The sequence below is a fragment of the Penicillium mononematosum genome, assembly GCF_028829835.1.
Source record: "Penicillium mononematosum strain IBT 11891 chromosome Unknown utg000002l:1.0-8112719.0:1.0-8118358.0, whole genome shotgun sequence".
Lineage (NCBI taxonomy): Eukaryota > Fungi > Ascomycota > Eurotiomycetes > Eurotiales > Aspergillaceae > Penicillium > Penicillium mononematosum.
In genome coordinates this window covers 759,618-778,375 of record NW_026643272.1, presented here as the reverse complement: position 1 = coordinate 778,375, position 18,758 = coordinate 759,618, and the positions used below count along the sequence as shown (strand labels likewise).

General features: G+C 49.5%; 6 protein-coding genes across 6 annotated transcripts; 5 read left to right on the top strand and 1 right to left on the bottom strand.

The window, feature by feature from the left end:
* Positions 1-235: 235 nt before the first annotated feature.
* On the top strand, positions 236-2,195 carry N7519_002031 (putative AMP-binding domain protein; the record flags this gene model as incomplete). Its single annotated transcript, XM_057288809.1, has 5 exons — positions 236-373; positions 435-630; positions 683-1,129; positions 1,203-1,832; positions 1,888-2,195. 5 exons carry the CDS (start codon positions 236-238, stop codon positions 2,193-2,195), a joined length of 1,719 nt encoding a protein of 572 aa, XP_057150011.1.
* Positions 2,196-2,925: 730 nt separating this feature from the next.
* Positions 2,926-4,875, top strand: N7519_002030 (putative ubiquitin ligase complex F-box protein GRR1; the record flags this gene model as incomplete). Its single annotated transcript, XM_057288808.1, has 3 exons — positions 2,926-3,732; positions 3,790-4,473; positions 4,591-4,875. 3 exons carry the CDS (start codon positions 2,926-2,928, stop codon positions 4,873-4,875), a joined length of 1,776 nt encoding a protein of 591 aa, XP_057150010.1.
* A 956-nt stretch (positions 4,876-5,831) lies between these two features.
* Positions 5,832-7,627, top strand: N7519_002029 (uncharacterized protein; the record flags this gene model as incomplete). Its single annotated transcript, XM_057288807.1, has 3 exons — positions 5,832-5,987; positions 6,033-6,384; positions 6,432-7,627. 3 exons carry the CDS (start codon positions 5,832-5,834, stop codon positions 7,625-7,627), a joined length of 1,704 nt encoding a protein of 567 aa, XP_057150009.1.
* A 1,524-nt stretch (positions 7,628-9,151) lies between these two features.
* N7519_002028 (uncharacterized protein) lies at positions 9,152-10,011 on the top strand (the record flags this gene model as incomplete). The annotated part of the gene is made up of 2 exons (XM_057288806.1): positions 9,152-9,782; positions 9,830-10,011. The coding sequence occupies 2 exons, from the start codon at positions 9,152-9,154 to the stop codon at positions 10,009-10,011; spliced, it is 813 nt and encodes a 270-aa protein (XP_057150008.1).
* Positions 10,012-11,004: 993 nt separating this feature from the next.
* Positions 11,005-14,799, bottom strand: N7519_002027 (cytochrome P450; the record flags this gene model as incomplete). The annotated part of the gene is made up of 7 exons (XM_057288805.1): positions 11,005-11,169; positions 11,237-12,183; positions 12,250-12,806; positions 13,244-13,252; positions 13,315-13,325; positions 13,381-14,552; positions 14,604-14,799. 7 exons carry the CDS (start codon positions 14,797-14,799, stop codon positions 11,005-11,007), a joined length of 3,057 nt encoding a protein of 1,018 aa, XP_057150007.1.
* Positions 14,800-15,385: 586 nt separating this feature from the next.
* On the top strand, positions 15,386-18,536 carry N7519_002026 (uncharacterized protein; the record flags this gene model as incomplete). Its single annotated transcript, XM_057288804.1, has 8 exons — positions 15,386-15,723; positions 15,785-16,082; positions 16,150-16,277; positions 16,349-16,955; positions 17,010-17,287; positions 17,352-17,815; positions 17,873-17,980; positions 18,040-18,536. The coding sequence occupies 8 exons, from the start codon at positions 15,386-15,388 to the stop codon at positions 18,534-18,536; spliced, it is 2,718 nt and encodes a 905-aa protein (XP_057150006.1).
* Positions 18,537-18,758: the final 222 nt, after the last annotated feature.

Below are 18,758 nucleotides of genomic sequence, written 5' to 3'. Positions count from 1 at the left end.
CCACATTCAATCCCTTAGTCCGGATACCCCAGAACTCATACCCGAAAATCCCCCGCTTGTGATTGGCATAGCCTAGGTTAACCGCTTTGGTACCAATATCCCCGCATTTTCTCCAACTTGGAGTAATTCATCTATTTCATCTCTATAATAATCTTTTACCCTGCATAATTTCTACCACCTCTTCATTCCTCGACATTGACATACACTTTATTGCAACCTACAATCCGGTTGTAGTATGTCTGGTTCAAAGTCTCGGTTGTCTGGCCTGCTTGGCCATTTCACAGGTTCAACGCCGCCGGTTGAACACCGTGTTAATACTCATACGCTATCCCCAACTTTCTTTCTTCCGCGTGCTGCTGCCGTTGAGCCCAATGTAAGCTCTCTGCGAGTGGTACTTAGGTAGTGCTTCAATGGTCTAACGAAGAATTACACAGGCTGAGGCGATCTACCATGTAACCGCCAACAACAAGATCCTTCGCAGGAGCTATGGTGAGACTGCAGACCGAGCGAGGGGTATTGCTTACTACCTCAAAAAACATGGGCTCAGCAGAGTGGGGATACTCTGCCCGAATACCCCAGCCTTCCTCGAGTCAATTTTCGGAATCGCCGCGGCTGGCGCTGTTAATATCGGTAACCTGGCGTCTTTTGAAGAGCGATATCAATTGAGCTAACATATTTGCAGCTGTCAATTATCGTCTGAAACAAGAAGACATTGCTTATATATTTGACCATGGTGATGCGGAAGCGATCATCGTCGACGAGGAATATGTTCCACTTCTGGAGCACTATCGGTCCCAACACCCCCGCATTCCTATTATAGTAGACACCGACACTGATGCGACGGAGGGTGAGCTGACGGGCCCCTTTGACGAGGCAGTTTTGGAAGGTCTCAGACACGATATCGATACAGGTTCTCGGGGCTGGGAAGGACTCGAAAGCCAAGCTGCCGATGAAGAATCCACAATTGCATTGGCATACACCAGTGGGACCACAGCCCGTCCTAAGGGTGTAGAGTTCAGTCATCGGGGCTGCTATCTGGCAACACTGGGAAACGTCATTGAAACTGGTCTGAACTACCACCGCGGACGTGCCCGTTATCTATGGACGCTACCCATGTTCCACGCTATGGGTTCGTGCATCTTCTTCGCTTGAGTGATTGTGAAATCAATCTGCATAACTAACATATGTATTTATACATATAGGCTGGACATTTCCATGGGCAGTGACAGCCGTTCGCGGAACCCATTATTGCCTACGCAAGATAGACTACCCCGAAATCTGGAGGCTGCTGAAAGAGGAGCATATCACCCACTTCAATGCTGCACCGACTGTGAACACCTTGCTCTGCAACGCGAAAGAAGCAGAGAGGCTGTCCGAGCCTGTCCGCGTCACGGTGGCAGCAAGCCCGCCCACACCACTTCTCTTCGAACAGATGACCGACCTAAACTTGCACCCTGTACATGTTTATGGAATGACGGAGACATACGGCCCAATCACCAAGGGCTACCATTTGCCAGAATGGGACGTGCTCCCTCTTAAGGACAAATACCAGAGAATGGCTCGCCAAGGCCATGGCTTTATTACAAGTCTCCCAGCTCGGGTCATTAAGACCGAAGTACCTGAAGGGACCATCACAGATGTTCGCAAGGATGGCCAGGAGATTGGCGAGATTGTTTTTGTTGGAAATATCTGTGCCCGGGGATACTACAAGGACCCCGAGGCAACTCGGAAATTATTTGCAGGAGGTGTTTTGCACTCTGGAGACTTGGCTGTCTGGCATCCCGATGGTGCAATTCAGATTCTTGATCGTGCAAAGGATATCATCATCAGTGGTATGTGTGGCGAGCGGCTCAACCGTCAAGAGACCAAATTGCTAACAATGATTAGGCGGCGAAAATATCTCCTCCGTTGCACTGGAGTCTATGCTAGTCACGCATCCTGATATTTTGGAGGCTGGTGTTGTTGCTGTTCCTGACTCCCACTGGGGCGAACGACCCAAAGCCTTCGTTACAGTGAAGGAAGGCAAGAGCCTACAAGGCTCAGACTTGATTGACTGGGCTCGAAATACTAGTGGAATCAGCAAGTTTATGATTCCACGAGAAGTGGAAGTGGTTACTGAACTACCTAAGACCAGCACTGGCAAAATCCGGAAGAACATCCTACGTGACTGGGTGAAAGGTCCGAGAGAAGCTTAGACAAAGACAACCACTGAGATGGATATATTTCTAAATAGATGTTTAGATCTTGAATACATGGAGATATTCTGGAAGAAAGCAGGGCTTCCCTACATTCCAATGAGGTCAATGTCCGGTGTTCCCGCATCGAGTAGATCGATTGTAGATCAAGCACGCGGCCACATCAAGCGACCTTGAATACTTCTAGTCTTCACTACGTGGTTTAAGAGGCCACTCCATCCTCATTTTCTTTTATAGAAAGGGTTCACATCCAAGTTTCATAAGCAAAAGGGCTATACAATCTACAGACCCATCTCCCATCTTATCACACGATAAGCCGTGCTTGGCACTGACTCCGCAGCACTGTGAAACCCGGCCCCATTGCCTCATCCCCCCTCCATTACCGCTTTTATCCCTTCACATTTACTTGCATTGATTTTCCTGGTTACGCATTTGCATCTGACCCAAGGGGTGCTTGGGGCCATGATCTAGATTAGATCGACTTCATTCTGAACGATCTGCCCTTGTCTACCTCTCCCTTGCCATCCAAATACGCGCCGCGAAACCACGCTTACATCCCTCGTGCACCCACCTTACTGCAGATATTTCCCGAAAATTACATTCATCTACCAGTCTTCAGACGAAAAAAAGGTCTTAGGACTGTTGACTGCTCAAAGACTGGCTACATCTGTGGACCGGACTTGCCTGTTCCAGTCTCACATGCACCGCCCATGCAACGTTCCCTGAAGTTATGAGATTTCAACCTTACCGACACCCGAAAAATATATTGAAGCGAACTTCAAAAAGCGAATCTACCCCGACGAGGATGCATCGGTTACGAGAAGCCGGTCGGTGTCCAAGTGCAGCCCCTTCCGAAACCTCTGGATCGACGTCACCCGAACGTGCCGCCGATGATGATACCGATTTCTTCATGGCCCAGGCCAACGACTCGCAATCCTCCATCGGCGTGGCCAATTTCCGCGATTCCCGCCTGTCAAGTGAACCATCCGAGCCACTGCCGCCGATCGGCCGCCTCCCACCCGAGATCCTGATCGCGATCTTCTCGAAATTGGTTGCGCCCTTAGACATGCTCAATTCCATGCTGGTGTGTCGTGGATGGGCTGCGAACTCGGTAGGGATACTGTGGCATCGGCCGACTTGCAATACCTGGGCCAATGTGAGAAGCGTGACTACATCGTTGGGAAAGCCGGACAGTCTGTTCAACTACGCAGACCTTATCAAGAGACTGAATTTATCCGCCCTGTCAGATGATGTCAGCGATGGAACTATCCTCTCTTTCAACCAGTGCAAGCGGATTGAGCGGCTGACATTGACAAGCTGCAAGAACTTGACGGATAAGGGCGTGTCGGACTTGGTGGAGGGGAACCGGCATCTGCAGGCGCTGGATGTTTCAGACTTGCGACACCTTACAGACCACACGCTTGCCACGGTGTCCAGGGACTGTCCCCGTCTGCAAGGTCTGAACATCACGGGATGTTCAAAAGTCACCGACGACGCTTTGCTTATTGTATCGCAAAAGTGTCGCCAAATAAAAAGGGTATGTGGATTATATGCGGGGATTTTAGGTGGACCCCGAGCGCTAATTGTATAATAGTTGAAACTCAACGGAGTTTTCAATGTATCAGATCGGGCCATTCAGTCCTTTGCCGAGAACTGCCCGTCTATACTGGAGATCGACTTGCATGATTGCAAACTCGTCACTAGCGCATCAGTGACTCCGTTGCTCACCACACTGCGGCATCTCCGAGAACTGCGGCTTGCGCACTGTACTGAACTTGATGACAGTGCGTTCCTGTCTCTACCTCCTCAAGTGACCTTTGACAGCCTCCGCATCCTGGATCTCACCGCATGCGAGAACGTCAGAGATGACTCAGTGGAGCGAATCGTGCGTGCAGCTCCTCGTTTACGGAATCTAGTACTGGCCAAATGCCGCTTTATCACAGATCGATCAGTGATGGCCATTTGCAGGCTAGGAAAGAACCTTCACTATGTGCACCTGGGCCATTGTTCGAACATTACAGACTCGGCCGTGATCAGCCTGGTCAAGTCCTGCAACCGCATTCGATACATCGACTTGGCCTGCTGTAACCTCCTAACGGACCGTAGTGTACAGCAATTGGCAACCTTGCCGAAGCTCCGAAGAATCGGGCTAGTCAAATGTCAGGCTATCACCGATCAGAGTATATTAGCGTTGGCACGGCCCAAGATAGGCCACCATCCTTCCGTCAGCAGTCTTGAGCGTGTTCACCTGAGCTATTGTGTTCAGTTGAGGATGAAGGTGAGTTTCGAAGGTTCTGATGTACAGATATCAGTACTGACATTACGGCTTAGGGGATTCATGCTTTGCTGAACAGCTGTCCGCGCCTGACCCATTTGAGTTTGACCGGCGTCCAAGAGTTCCTGCGAGAAAACCTCACTGCATTCTGCCGAGAAGCTCCCCCCGGAGTTTACGCAACAACAACGGGATGTCTTCTGTGTGTTCAGCGGTGATGGTGTCAATCGACTGCGGGATCACTTGAACCGACATGAACCGCAATTCCAAGAAGAAGCCGAAGCCACGATGTATGATGACGACGAAGAACTGGACGAAGATGAAGGCCAGATGACTGGGCTGATGAACGCAACTGTCATCAACGACGGAGACGATGATTATATCGACGTTGGGCCTTTGAATACTTGATACGATACCCCCTTTCTTTGCAGTCGAAAATAAGCCCAGGCCCTCGCATTTCTTCCTTTTATTCAATTCCCTGTTTCCTTTTATCCGCGATCCCTAGCTGGATCAAACAGGCAGACATATTTCTACCCATATGAGCAAAGATCACCTATCCTTCGTTCTGTGTTATTGTTGGAAATGCATTAGTACGCTAGCGATTACGGACTTGGATTATTTTTTTTGTCAATGTGTAATCGCATAGAATTTAAGCAATTCTCATTTCTTTCATTTATTATTCCCCAGTTCAACGACTGCAGTTGTGTTAGTGTGCATATGTAGTAGTATGTACCGGATAGGCCGCGGATGCAAACCTCTCTCTTCTAGTTAAGTGGACTTAGAATTGCTTCCTTTCTATAGCAGCCGTTGGCTCTTTCATTCTAGCCCTTGCACCTTCCAAGGTTGCAATATGACAGCAATACGCGTATCCGTATAAGCATGTCTGGTTGGGGTGGGGCCGCTCTATAAGGGCCCTCCAAGGCTGCTCACTGTCCTGAGTACTTCACCCCATACCTATAAGTTTCCTGCTCTGCAAATCACATATGTAGGTGCATATAATATATAATAATGCTAAAAGCAACCCTATCTCAGCATTCAATTGAACCGCAAGATCGACAAAGTGAATTAGTTGCTCCCCCAAACTCGATATCGGGGGCCCCGGTTGCTGCGCAGATCTCTTCTATACGCGTATCCGTGTTCGGCCTACCTTGGCAAGACCGAGATGATATTGCTCCTTTTCATACGGAGTACTACAGGGCTGTGGAACAAATAAAATCGTCATGAGTTCCAAAGCTAGGTTTTCGGCATATGTTTTTGCTAGGCTCTCCACTGCGCCAAAAATATAAATATGTTGGCTAGAAGCCACTGCTTCTTTCTAGTCCTACAACCATATCAGTGAAATCATCACAGTCGCTCATTAAACAATGGTGGCTCTCAAACAATTCTTACAACTGGGCTGCATATTGGCAGTAGTGAATGCCGACTACTGCACCAACAAGAAGCAACAGCCTGTGGTTGATCTTGGCTATGAGATCTACCAAGCTACCGGAGCCAACAATGTAGGATCCCACCTTCCTGCGGTGTAAAATTTGCATTCCTACTGCAGAAGCTAATAACCAATAAAGGACTCCGACAGTTATTATACCTTCTCCAATATCCGATATGCCGCTCCCCCGGTTGGCGATCTTCGATGGAAGGCTCCTGTCCCTCCTCTAACCAACCGATCGGCCATTCAATCTAACGCGGAATCAATCACCTGCGCCCAAGCAACACCGAGCTGGCAAATGCGCACCTCGCAATACACAAACGACTACCTGAAGACCGGAAATGTTCCCAATGTCTCCTACAGCGGCCTGACCGCGATCTCCGCCGGTGGAGTGGAGGATTGTCTGTTTTTGGATGTTCAGGTGCCTCGCAAGATATTTGATAACGCCAAAACGGATAAAAAGCTGTCACCTGTTCTGGTTTGGATCCATGGTAAGCCCCCAAAATCTTATATTGCCGCAAAATGCTAACAAACGTAGGCGGAAGCTTCATTGCCGGGTCCAAAACCTCCTTTGGATCATCCAAGGGCTTAATTGACCGCAGCCAGGCGGGTGGCTCAGAAGGTGTGGTATACGTCTCTCTCAACTACCGACTGGGTGCGTTTGGCTTCCTATCTGGGCCCTCATTCGAAGCGGAAGACGGCTTGCTCAATGCTGGAATTCACGATCAGCGACTTGCCCTCCAGTGGATCCAGGACAATATCTATCGCTTTGGAGGAGATAGGAACCAAGTCACGGTCTTTGGTGAGTCTGGAGGCAGCGGTTCCATCATGCACCACATCACCGCATATGGAGGAGAAACACCGGCCCTCTTCAACCAGGCCGTGCTGCAGTCCCCCGCCTATTACCCCTACCGGTCGTCGGAGAACCAGGAGAAGTCTTTTAAGGACTTCCTCGCCCTGGCAAATGTCACATCGCTTAACGAAGCTCGTCAGCTTCCTTCCGATGTTCTCGTTTTAGCGAATTCAAACTCAGTCGGTGTGACGCAGCCGTACGCTTCAGCTGTCTACGGCCCTACGCCAGACGGTAGCTTTGTCAAGGCAGACCCCAAGGCGCTACTCCGCCGTGGAGAATATGACCAGTCCGTGAATATCTTGATCTCCCACACCTCGGATGAGGGTCTGGTGTTAGTGCCAGCGGTGCATACCGATGATGAATACGAGAAGCTCGTGAAAAACCTCCTTACTCGTGCTAAGAGTTCGACCATCGATCACATTACTGAGACACTTTATCCTCCCGTGTTCGACGGATCTCATGGATACACCAACAACTACCAGAGAGCGGCCTTGACGGCGAGTGATTTGATCATCGACTGCAACGCGGCTGTACTGAATACGGCATTCAAGAACAGTTCCGCCTACTTCTTTGATGTGCAGCCCGGTATTCACGCACAGGACACTGGATATACCTTTTACACTCCGAACGAGAAGCCTTCGTCCTATAATCTGGTTGACACTGGCGCCGTGAACCAGACCATTGCATTTGTCATCCAGGACTACATTCTCTCCCTTGCCAAGCATGGCACCTTGAACAGCGCCGTCGATGGTCTAAGCTCGATTCCAAAGTTCGGCTCCCAGGCTAAGACTGTGCATCTGACCGGCGACAATATCACAATCTCTCATGACCCGGCCGCCAACCAACGATGCCAATGGTGGTCGCTTGATCTATTTGACTAAGCAAGCTGTCGGTTCGAACATCTTTGTATTTGTTTGACGTCAAGCATATGGATATTGCTCTCTATATGTGCATTGCTCATTGTAGACATATATATTATTTCCTTTCTTTGTGCTCTTACCTTGTTTTCATTATTTTCCATTCTCTCACTTTGTTCTCCTTGAACTTATCTTTCATTCATCCCATCAATTCATTAACCTATTCTTTAAACCCTGCTCACGAACTACCAGAAAGTTATGATGCGTGTAGCTACAAAGTAGGTATACGACAACCGCGACCTTAGATCCAAGTTAGAGATTGAGTTTTCACAGACAAGTTTGCTATTAAGAGTAACTTACACTATCTGGTTCGGGTTTCGATTACCTTTTAACCATACTTGGTTAAGTTTCCATACTACCTTCCAAGGTGCCAAAGAGGATGGAAATAATTCAATATGCTTGATTCAGGAATTAGCCATACACAATCGCAACATTGAGATATATGTATGTTCCCACATCGTATCTTATGCCCTTCCCGATTTTATCCCTATAGGCCCGTACAAAAAGCTCCAATTCTTGTCCGGTAAAATGAAACAATTGAATGGCTAGCATGATGATAGCCTTAAGTAATTTAGGAATGAACCGGCGATGATTCGCTCGCTATATAGAGGGTATCATTCGGAGAAAATCCTTCTTGGTGAAACTGTGGGCTGCATTCTCGACATTCTTAATCTTTCCTTCTATTGCTCTTAATGTGTTCCTTACCTACTATATTGTAGTTAGTTCGACTTCTATTCCAGAATACATAGGGGCTTATATTGAAAATCTCTTTCCGGTCTTCCAACACAATCTTAATTTGCAGCTTTTCTTGAAACCCACTAAACAGCCTTTCCACACAGTTAAGAACCGATGTATATTTATATTTGTGGGTTATTAGCGCGAAAATATCGTAGGCGTAGATCACTAGAACAGTTACTACTACAATATAGGCAACACCCTTCTAGACACCGAGCGCTTTGCCGGGTTCTAACAAGGCCATCTTAACGATTCGCATATAGGGGGGCCTCCTCGTCACTTACCACCACCACCAACGACGACGACAAGTCACCGCCGCCATCGTCATCGTCAGGACGGTTCGCTGTAAGCCCCATTCCCGCCGGATTCTTCAGCAACCACCTCGCAGCAAATGATGAGTCAAGAGTCAGAGTCAGAGATATACACCCCGGCAGCTAGGTGCTTCTGGACCAACAAGGGCGCAGTTCAAGCGACGACGACGATGTCTTCCTACAATACTGTTCGTGAGGTCTTTGATAATTTCCAAGACTCCGGGGGCCATTTAAATGGAGTCCACCGAGTTACAGATAGGAGAAATGGACCTGGATTGTGCTCGCTTTCTTTAGTATCCAGTCTTATCATGATGTCATTATGATGTCACATAGATCTGTAAGATCTCTGCCTCTCTTATTTAGGTCTATTATCCCAGGCAACTCAAAACTGTTTCAACTCGGTTGGATCAATAGTTTCGCTTTTCTGTCGATCGCTGAAGATATGTCTGACTTTTGGTTAACGGAGTATATCCGCCACCTGGTGGTACAACCCGCCGATGCGCGTCTAGACCCACCCGAGGGCTACCTTTTCGTTCAGGATGGTCTCATCATCTCATGCGGGGTATTATACGCCCTTTTATATGTGTTTCTTATGATGCGAGCTGTAAAAGATGGGGTTTTGCCCGGATCAATCAAGTACATGTACGCTGGCAAACTTCTCACGGTATATTACACTGGGTGGCTGACTGTCCGCTTTAGGTCTTTGACATTGGCGTATGAATTATACTACGCCTTTGCGACTACATCAACGCGGCTAGAGAGAATATGCTTTCTTGTTTGGTTTGAGCTAGACCTCGCGTTTGTCGCGCTTGCTCTCTGGCGTGTCCATGGCCCCGATCAAGGAAAGCGCATTGCCGGAGAGATGCTTGTATACTGTATAACAGCTCTAGCAGGGTTGAGGTACTTGGGATATCTATACCCAGACGACCGCGAGCAAATTACAGCTTATTGGACTGGTATCCTCCTGCAACTTCCGGCTGGGTGGGTGTACGTGTATGGGCTGGTGAAACATCGTTCTCTACTGGGCCATTCCCTTGAGATTTGGTACGCAGCTTGCTTTTCCCGGCCCCGTGGTTAGTAGGGTTTATTAATTGTTATTGCAGGCTCGTGCGTTATTTAGGTTGCTTCACGGCTTATGGTCTTTTCATATGGCGGTATCTCAACATCCCTCGAAACTGGGAGTATGTGGGATCGTTTTGGAGCATCGCGATTATTGTGACCACTCTTATTCCGGAGACAGTATATCCTTTCCTATATATTTGGGTATTCAATCAAAACAAAAGCAAGGTAAAAATGGGTTAGACGCGGCATTGCGAGGTATACTCCACAGGGTTGTACATAGACATTGAGTGTACAGATTTGAAGGAATACTCCCGCGCTGAAAATCATCTTTTGATAGCGGTATTGTGAGACGGTAGACTATGAAATGAAAATAATGTTTACAATAGTTTACGACTGCGAATACCTCTTTCTCACGGACCTGCTTACCCTAACCGCACGGTAAAAGGGTCATATGACGCCCGGGCGAGGTAAAGCGCTTATCTAACAATCTACAAAGCAGGCAGATCGTTAGGTACCTAGGTAGCACCCCGCATTGCAAGCAATTTGTTCTGCAAGACACCATTCTTGGCCCATATTCAACAGTGGCAAACTAGCCTGACTTCTCCAATGGAAATAGTGCATGTGCAGTGGGTCAATGGAGGTCGAAGTCCGCGATATATAACAGCCTGCACCGATCAAGAGAACCGCGGACTTGCTCCTCCAGTGCCCTCAACCACATCTATATCAGAGAGACTGAAGTAGGATGGCTGTCAATTCATATATAAGCTCGACCGTAATACACCAAAAAGCAACAAGCATTGATATCTATATCATAGCACCCGGTTCAATACCAGTCTATGTCTTTGAGATGAAGCCCACCCGGCAGAGGAAATCAAGCACGTATAGCTACCTAGCTAAATCAATCAACAGGACAATCTGTGGAAAAATGGAACTGCGGTGCGGCCCGGGCCGCAGAGCGGGGCAACCAGAAGGACCCATGGATATTCAGGGAGTTGTTACAGCCTCAAAACTAATACATACCTACCTAGGTAGGTGTCGATGTGTAGGGATTTTTGCTTCTACTTATGTTATATACGTGATTCCCATATCTATTTTTGTATTTGACCACCTGCCTCACTAAACGCCCTACTTTCCTTCATTGGGGTGTGGCTGTAGAATTCTATACACATCTTCGATGCGTCTTCTAGAGATAAACAAAAGGGAGCGTTTTCGAGTCAACATGCACAGCCCATGTTAACCATGTTGATCATTCAACTCCGTTTCCTCGACCCCATTAGTACGGCTGCCTTCTTGCCGTGACCGGTCAACGCCCAGCACGGCGCCCTCATTTTCACTCCGGAGCTTACGGGCCGGCACAAACAGATTAAGAATGGTGGCTAATCCAGCAAAGGCAACATACTAATAGCAACCAGGACATTCCATTAGCAGACGGCAATGTAACGTGTTGTATTTTGAGGAGACCTACCATGACCCACACCATCCTCAACGCCTCAAAGTACGTCTTCCTAACCAAGACTTGTTGATCTGCATTCAGTCCAACAGTGCTAATCTTTTCCACACTCGAAGCAGCATTGTCACCATTGAATATGTTGGCTAGAGACGAATCCGAACCGAGCCGGCTTGCCAACTCCCCGTTCTTCGCATTCATCTCATTCTGAAAGACCACGCCACCGACGACAACTGAGATAGCGGTGGAAAGGGACCGGACAAACCCCATTGTCGCAGTCACGGCAGCCGTATCACGAACACTTGCAGCAGCTTGAGCCGCCAGGATAGGGGCTTCGATGTTCATGCCCACGCCGATCCCGACCAGAATCTGGAAGATGATTAGTTTGGTTATGTTTGATTCAAATTTGAGGCTGACTAGCAGTCCCGAGCCAAGGACCAGAAAGCCCTGCGCAATATACATCACGGGCATATATTTCCCAGTTCGCTGCATGAAAATCCCCGCTGCGGCCGCGGCCAGGGCACATGAGACGATTAGCGGAAGGAGGTACAGTCCTGACATCAAGGCTGTCGCGGCCAGGGCAGACTGCGCGTATAGAGGTAGGTAATATGCCTGCCCGATGAAGACGTATGAGTTGCACGCGAAGACAACGTACGGCGCTACCTTGCTCGGCGAGGCAAATAGCCAAAGAGGGATAATAGGATTCTTGGCAATCTTCCACTCATTGACCACAAACAGCGCCATCACTGCTGCGCCGAAAATTAATAGGCAGATCACTGTTGCGGAAGACCAGGAGTAGACGACGTCGCCAAACTCGAGGGCCAGGAGGACCATCAGAGCACCCCCTACAATTAGAACGCTTCCTGTCCAGTCGATGACTTTTAGGCCGGCGGCGATTGGAGTTCGGGGGCTTTGGACTCTCAAGAAGAATAGTAAGACGAGAAAGGAGACGGCCCCGACCGGTACTGTAGGTTGAGTTAGCTTAGGGCCATCACATGAAGTAGAATGCCTCACGATTGATCCAAAAACACCATCGCCAGCTAAACAACGGTCAGCCTTGTTGTTATTCAAATGGAGCGGCACTTGCCTCAGCCTCTCTGTAAAAACACCGCCCAATACCGGTCCTATGGCACTCCCAACCGCCCAAACCAGTGAGGTGATGGCGAGATATAGCCCTCGATCCCGCAGCGAGAACATATCACTGACAACAATATTGACCATTATCCCCATACCCGAGCCCCCCAGTCCCTGAATTGCACGGCCTACGATCAAAGCGTTCATTTTCGGTGCAAGTGCACAGACAAGACTTCCGACCAGAAAAATGGCTACCGCGATCAGCATGATCGGCTTCCGGCCCCAGATGTCGGAGACGGACCCCCATACCGGAGTTACCGCTGCGTAGGCTGGAGTATAGGCGCCCCCCACCCAAGTATAACCGGCGGCAGACTTGAACGAGCCGACTATGGCGGGAATTGCGGGAGTCACGATTGTTAAATCGAGGGCAGAGAGGAGCACGGACAGACAGAGGGACATCATAGTCCAGGCGATGTTGGCGCTGCTCAGTCGAGGAGACTCTGTGGCCTGCTCGCTGGGTCCAGAGGGCGCGCGCGCGGGAGCGGCATTGGCATTGTCAACGGTGGTGTTAGGAACATTGGCGCGGGCCAATGGGCACGATTGTTCACGATATTTTTTGAATTAATTGATGAAGAAACTCTAGCAAGCTCAAGAGCCTTGGACATGGTAGAGATGAATGCGCCTAAGAGCGAATAATTGTTTCGGGGGAAAAGGAACGAGGGAGAGCGGCCCTTAAATAACAGCTCCGGACCCCGGTCACTCTCCACCTGACCTGGCTTTGTTTACATCCTCAGGACACACCTGGGCAGAAATTCGGGATGCACTTCAATTTCAGCCAAAAAAGTCGAGCACTACCAGAATTGCTGGAATAACATCGCAGGCTACGTTATGCGTACAGTTAAGATGCTTCGCCGTCTAGTCCTACCCGCCGAGTTATTCTTACATTCATACCAAAATGCGCTGTTAGTCCATGGTTAGCCCATCGAAAAGGCACAATCGGATCAACCATGGCAAAATCGAACCGACGGAAGAGCTGCAAGAATTCTTATTAGAACAAGCGATTCCGGGACATGGGAGATGGCGCCTACCTCGAAGATCGTCTTTCCGAGCTCTATATACGCCAGTCGCTTCCCTAAGCACTCCCACCTGGTTCCAGTGGCAAATACTAAACCGTACGATGCATCCATCTCCCTCGCCCTTTCTATCGGTGCATCGATCCACCGCTGCGGATCATAAACGTCTGCATTTTGTCCAAATATGCTTCGGTTCCTCATAATCGCCAGCGCCGACCAAGCGACCTTGGTGTTTGCGGGGACCTTGACGCCGCAGATTATATCGTCATGCGGGCACACCTTCCCCATGAGACCCATACTAGGTGGGAAAATCCTGAGTCCTTCCTTGATGCATGCCTGGAGAAATGGCAGGGCTTGTGCCTCGGCATCGCTAATGACTGGTCTTGTCACTGTTTTTACAGCACCGTCGATCTCGGCTTGAAGTGCCCGGTATGCTTGAGGGGTGGTTGACAAATAAAAGATAATGTTTCGGAGGGCAGTGGATGTCGTATCCGTGCCGCCGAACACGGTCACAAGTGCTTCCGACTCAACTTCGGGTCTGCTCAAACCAGAGTTGATGAAGGACTGGAGGATATCGGTATGGCTGGTTTTCAGGTCGGCATATCTTTCATCGACAAGGTCCTTGATGTAACCGAGGAACCGACCAACCCCACGCCCGTCATGGGGTTTAGGATGGAAGGGCTTCAACAGGCGGCTTTCTAGGATCTTTCTAACAGTTGGAAGCAGAGTAACCATATGGACGGGTCGATGGAGGGCCTCGGACGTTTCCAGGATGCCATACATATCGCGATCCGCCTCCAGGTAGCCTGCTGGTTTTCCAAACCCGACGGCAGTGATGACATCCTGCGTCAGGTACTGCATCGTTCGAGCTAGATTGCACGGTCGCAAGGCTGTCTGGGTAGAGATATATCGCTGCTCAATTAGAGCTATGAGCTTGTTGATCTGCTCGTCAACAAGCTGTTTCTCATTTGCGATCCCCTTGCCTCCGTACCCCGGCCTGAGATGGCTTCGGAGCTGGTGATGCTTCTTATTATCAATCACCGACAAGACGTTATCCACTTCACTGTTTAGACGAACAGCCTTGTACCAGTCCGAGCGGTAATAGCCAGAATTTATCCCCCATATTCGGCGGATCTCAGTGGGATCACCGCACAACACCCACTTTGGCCCAATGCGTACGAGCGGGCCTGGGGGAAATTGTCAATCACTGCGTGGTGTATAAAGGGGGTCGTCCATACCATATTCTCTACAAGCATCGTAGAGGCTGTCACAGAGCCTGCCGGACCAGGCCTGTTTTAGCAACCATAATTTTGTCCACCCTGTCAATGGGGGACCTGCAATATGCCGCAGACGACTCCATTGATAGACTCGTCTTGCAATGAAATGCACCAAAAATACGACAAACCCGATCAGGCAAACATGGGGCCCGAGCATGATTCAGGGCGGTAGTTTGTCTGTTCAATGGAATCTCGCGCGTTTTCCGAGCGTGGACAGAAATTCAAAACTAGGCAAAAGAATGGTGGAAAGTCACTGTACGATCGAATACTGTTTGTTAGTAGTAAGCGGAGCGAAGCTGTATTATACTCGCGTGGCGTCTTTCTATTTTGGGTTTCGTTGAGCTCGAAGGATTTACTACTGGCCACGCAAGATGCACAGCTCATGCCAATAAGACGCCACAGCAGTGATTATCTCAGATTACCTGACTTGGTATATGCACCGCGTGCCCCAAGGTGGTACTGCATGTGCCTTGCATGGAGCTGCATCCGATGAAACCCCAAGCCCCCCGATTCAACGCCCGAATGCAAGACAATTGGGGGCCGGATCCTTTCAACGTTCCGAGTCAGGCCAGGGCTGTTGGTACAGAGGTATCAAGAGCTAGTAATTTTCAGAAACGAGTTACTTGCAGCTTTAAGTACATGGACGTGATTTTGCAATTCGAGAGTTAGTATTCAAGAATTCACATAGTGCTATCTCAAGGGCTTAGGAGCACATGCCGGTCGATCAATTGTAGCTGTTGGCAATGGCTCTCTTTAGGCACACGAAGATGCTAATCCTATTCGCAAACATCGGCATTGTATTGGGGGTTGGGGTCTTCATGGCCGGATATTTCTGCCCTCCTCCAACGCTGGCATCCGATCAAAACCTCGAACAGGCTGGGTTGGAAAAGGCTGGAGTGGATGAATATGATCCCCAGCCGTCTGCGCCTTTCGAGAAAGTTGTTTTTATGGTTATAGATGCGCTACGCAGGTGCGACACTGCCTTTAAATGCTCGCTCCGAATACGTGGGCTAAGCCGGCTGACATCTGTACCTAGTGACTTCGTCTATGAGGAAGACTCGGGCTTCAACTTTACGCGGAGGTACTTTGCGTTTCCATTCCCGCTGGAACCCATCATCGTGTCTTTATCTAACGCTCTGCAGTCTCATAAAATCCGGCTCCGCAATTCCGTTCACTGCTCTTGCTGCCCCGCCCACCCTAACCCTGTCGCGGATTAAAGCCATGACGCAGGGCAGCGGGCAATCTTTCCTCGACGCGTGGCTCAATGTCATGCACTCCGCCGACGCAAGACGCCTTGTGGGGGAGGATACATGGTTGTCCCGCCTCAAGTCAGAACGTGCGCCGGAAAAGAAGATGGTCTACTACGGCATCGACATGTGGTGTATGCTGTACCCGGAGATATGGGACCGCTTCGAAACGGTTGACTCCTTTTATCTACCGGTGAGTTGGATTTTGCCAATGCAGACTATATTGCATTTGACTGAAACAATGTGGTCGTAACATTCAGAACTTCAGCGAGGTTGACAGCAACGTTACAAGGGGATTGGGCTCAGAACTCGACAGAGATGACTACAAGGGTCTGGTCCTGCACTACCTTGGTCTTGATAATGCAGCTCATTTTGGAGGTGCTGGAAGGTACACTAGCCCCCGTCACTATATCTTCCTTCCACTAGATCCAGATGATTTTCTGATTCTTACGTTTGCAGCTCGATCGTGAGAGCAAAGCAAGTCGAAATGGACGACGTAGTCCGCCAGATATACTCTGGCTTAGAGAGGCTGTCCCATCACCAAAACACTCTATTCGTCCTAGCTGGCGACCACGGGATGACGGAGAACGGCAACCACGGCGGTGATTCAGCCGCGGAAATTGCTTCTGCTCTGGTATTCATCTCGCCGAAGTTCAAATCGCTGGGAAAGGCACTGCCGAATTCCAACCCGCACAGTTCGGAGTATAATTATTATTCTGTTGTTAACCAGGTTGACATTGTCCCGACACTGTCGACACTCCTGGGGGTCTCAATTCCCGTGGGAAGTGTGGGTGTTTATATCGACGAGCTACTTGCACTTTTCCCCCAGGCGGGTGACCAGGCGGGCGTCTTAATGCGCAATGCCCAGCAGATGATCAGCCTTCTGCGTCTGAAATATAATCTAGAAATGCCGGTGAATCTAGATCTGTGTGATGGAACGTGTCTTTGTGGTTCGGACAGAGTGCGCCGCGTTTTGTGTCTATGGGAGAGGTTCAATTCTGGAGAACCTGGGACAGCGTGGGGTAGGGATTCCCACACGCAAGATGCTTTGCAGTTGCTAAAGGAAGTAAGTCTACTTGGCATTTGATAGATACCTACATGGCGAACTAATCCGGAACAGGTCTGCGTCGAGGCCCAGCAGGTTCTTGGTGTGCCGCATAATAATCTCAACTTCTCCCGCATGGGCACGGGCATAGCACTGCTATCTTTCGTGGTAGTTATTCTATCATCAAGCCTACTCTTTCACCACAATAAGTATAATGACTCTGATCGGCTAATTGCGGGAATTTTCGCCGTTCTCCAAGGTACAACAATGTTCTCTAGCCGCCTAGTGGCAGAGGAACACCATTTCTGGTATTGGACATCACTCGCATGGGTTGTTTATATAGGACTCCAACGGTATGATCATCATGCTATGTTATCTCCACATTAGCCTTGGACATGTTATCTAACTCCTATTTAGATCAGCCCCAGGAAATGCCAGAACAAGAGTCGTATTTCTCGCTCTCCTACATATTGCCGGACAGAGCTTGAACCCGGCTGCGGAAACGCCCTGGGGCGCCGGGACGTTTCTGCATGGCGTCCTCGACGACAACCCACTATGGCTGTGGATTCTAGCGGCGGGCGCGCATGTCGTGGCAGCACGAACGCTTTCCGAAAGTATCAGTGTGGCCCTCGGCGTAAATAGGTCCGCCTCAACACTCCTTGCGTGGTTCGTGTGCGCCTTGACGGTGCTTTTCAAAATGAGCTCAACGCATACTTTCAACCCCGAGCTCCTGGACTTTCTACCTCCAAGGCTCCAGTTAACCTTCACCGGGGATGTTGGAGATTTAGCCCTCTGGACGTTGTGGAGCGGGCTATTGGCCCTATGCATCTTGTTGCTTGCTAGGCGCCAGTCCGTGAGCGTGAACCATCATTCTAGACAAGGTTCGTCTGTCTACTATGTATGCTGCAACTATAGCTAATGTTACCCCACGTACCTAGCCATACTTACCGCCGTCGTTGAACTCGCCAATGTTTATCTCCGCGCCCAAGCCCGCCCAAAGAGCCTCATCCTATTCCTGATCTTCGACCTGCAAATTCACTGCCTCGGTATGCTTCCTAATTAGCTCACCATACTTAAAGCTTACTAACCATGTGTTATAACTAAGTGTCCATCTTCTCAAATGCCGATGCAAAGCCCTCCACAATATCCCTCACCGTCCTCCTCCTCACCCAAAGTGCCTTCTTCTCTGGCGGGCGCAACAACTCCCTCGCCTCACTGGACATGATGAACGGATACAATGGCATCTCACACACGGACAGCATGCTGAATGTCATACTCGTCTCACTGCAAACTATCTTAAGCAACTGGATCGGACCCGTCTGGTGGTCTCTTGCTGGGTTACGGCTTCTAAGCGCGACAACGACATCAAAGACCCGAGCCTCTAGCTTGCAAGCCTTTGTAGAGTACGCCACTTACCAAGCATTATTTTCTGCGATTGGTGCTCTGGCCATGATGGCGTCGTGTCTTTGGTGGCGCGATGATGCCGTGCTGTGGACGGTTCTGGCGCCCAAATATGTCAATTCTGCGCTTTGGGTCGCGTTTCATCAGTTGCTGGTTAACGGGGTTCTGTGTGCGGGGTTGTGGTTTGGAGTCGCTATGTAGAAGTGGTCTTGGGTTCATCCGCAGAGGGTGGACGGGAGAGGTAGGTCAAATGTACTCACACTTAACGTAGTGGTGGGATAGGGGACAGCAGCCCTGAAGAAAGGAAAATTAGAATGACCAAGTGAAATTTGTATGTAAGGCGCACATCGGCAGTGATAGCAACCGAGAACACCTCTGCCACTTCTTCCACTCTTAGGTTCCTCTCAGGTGCTCTCTACCGCT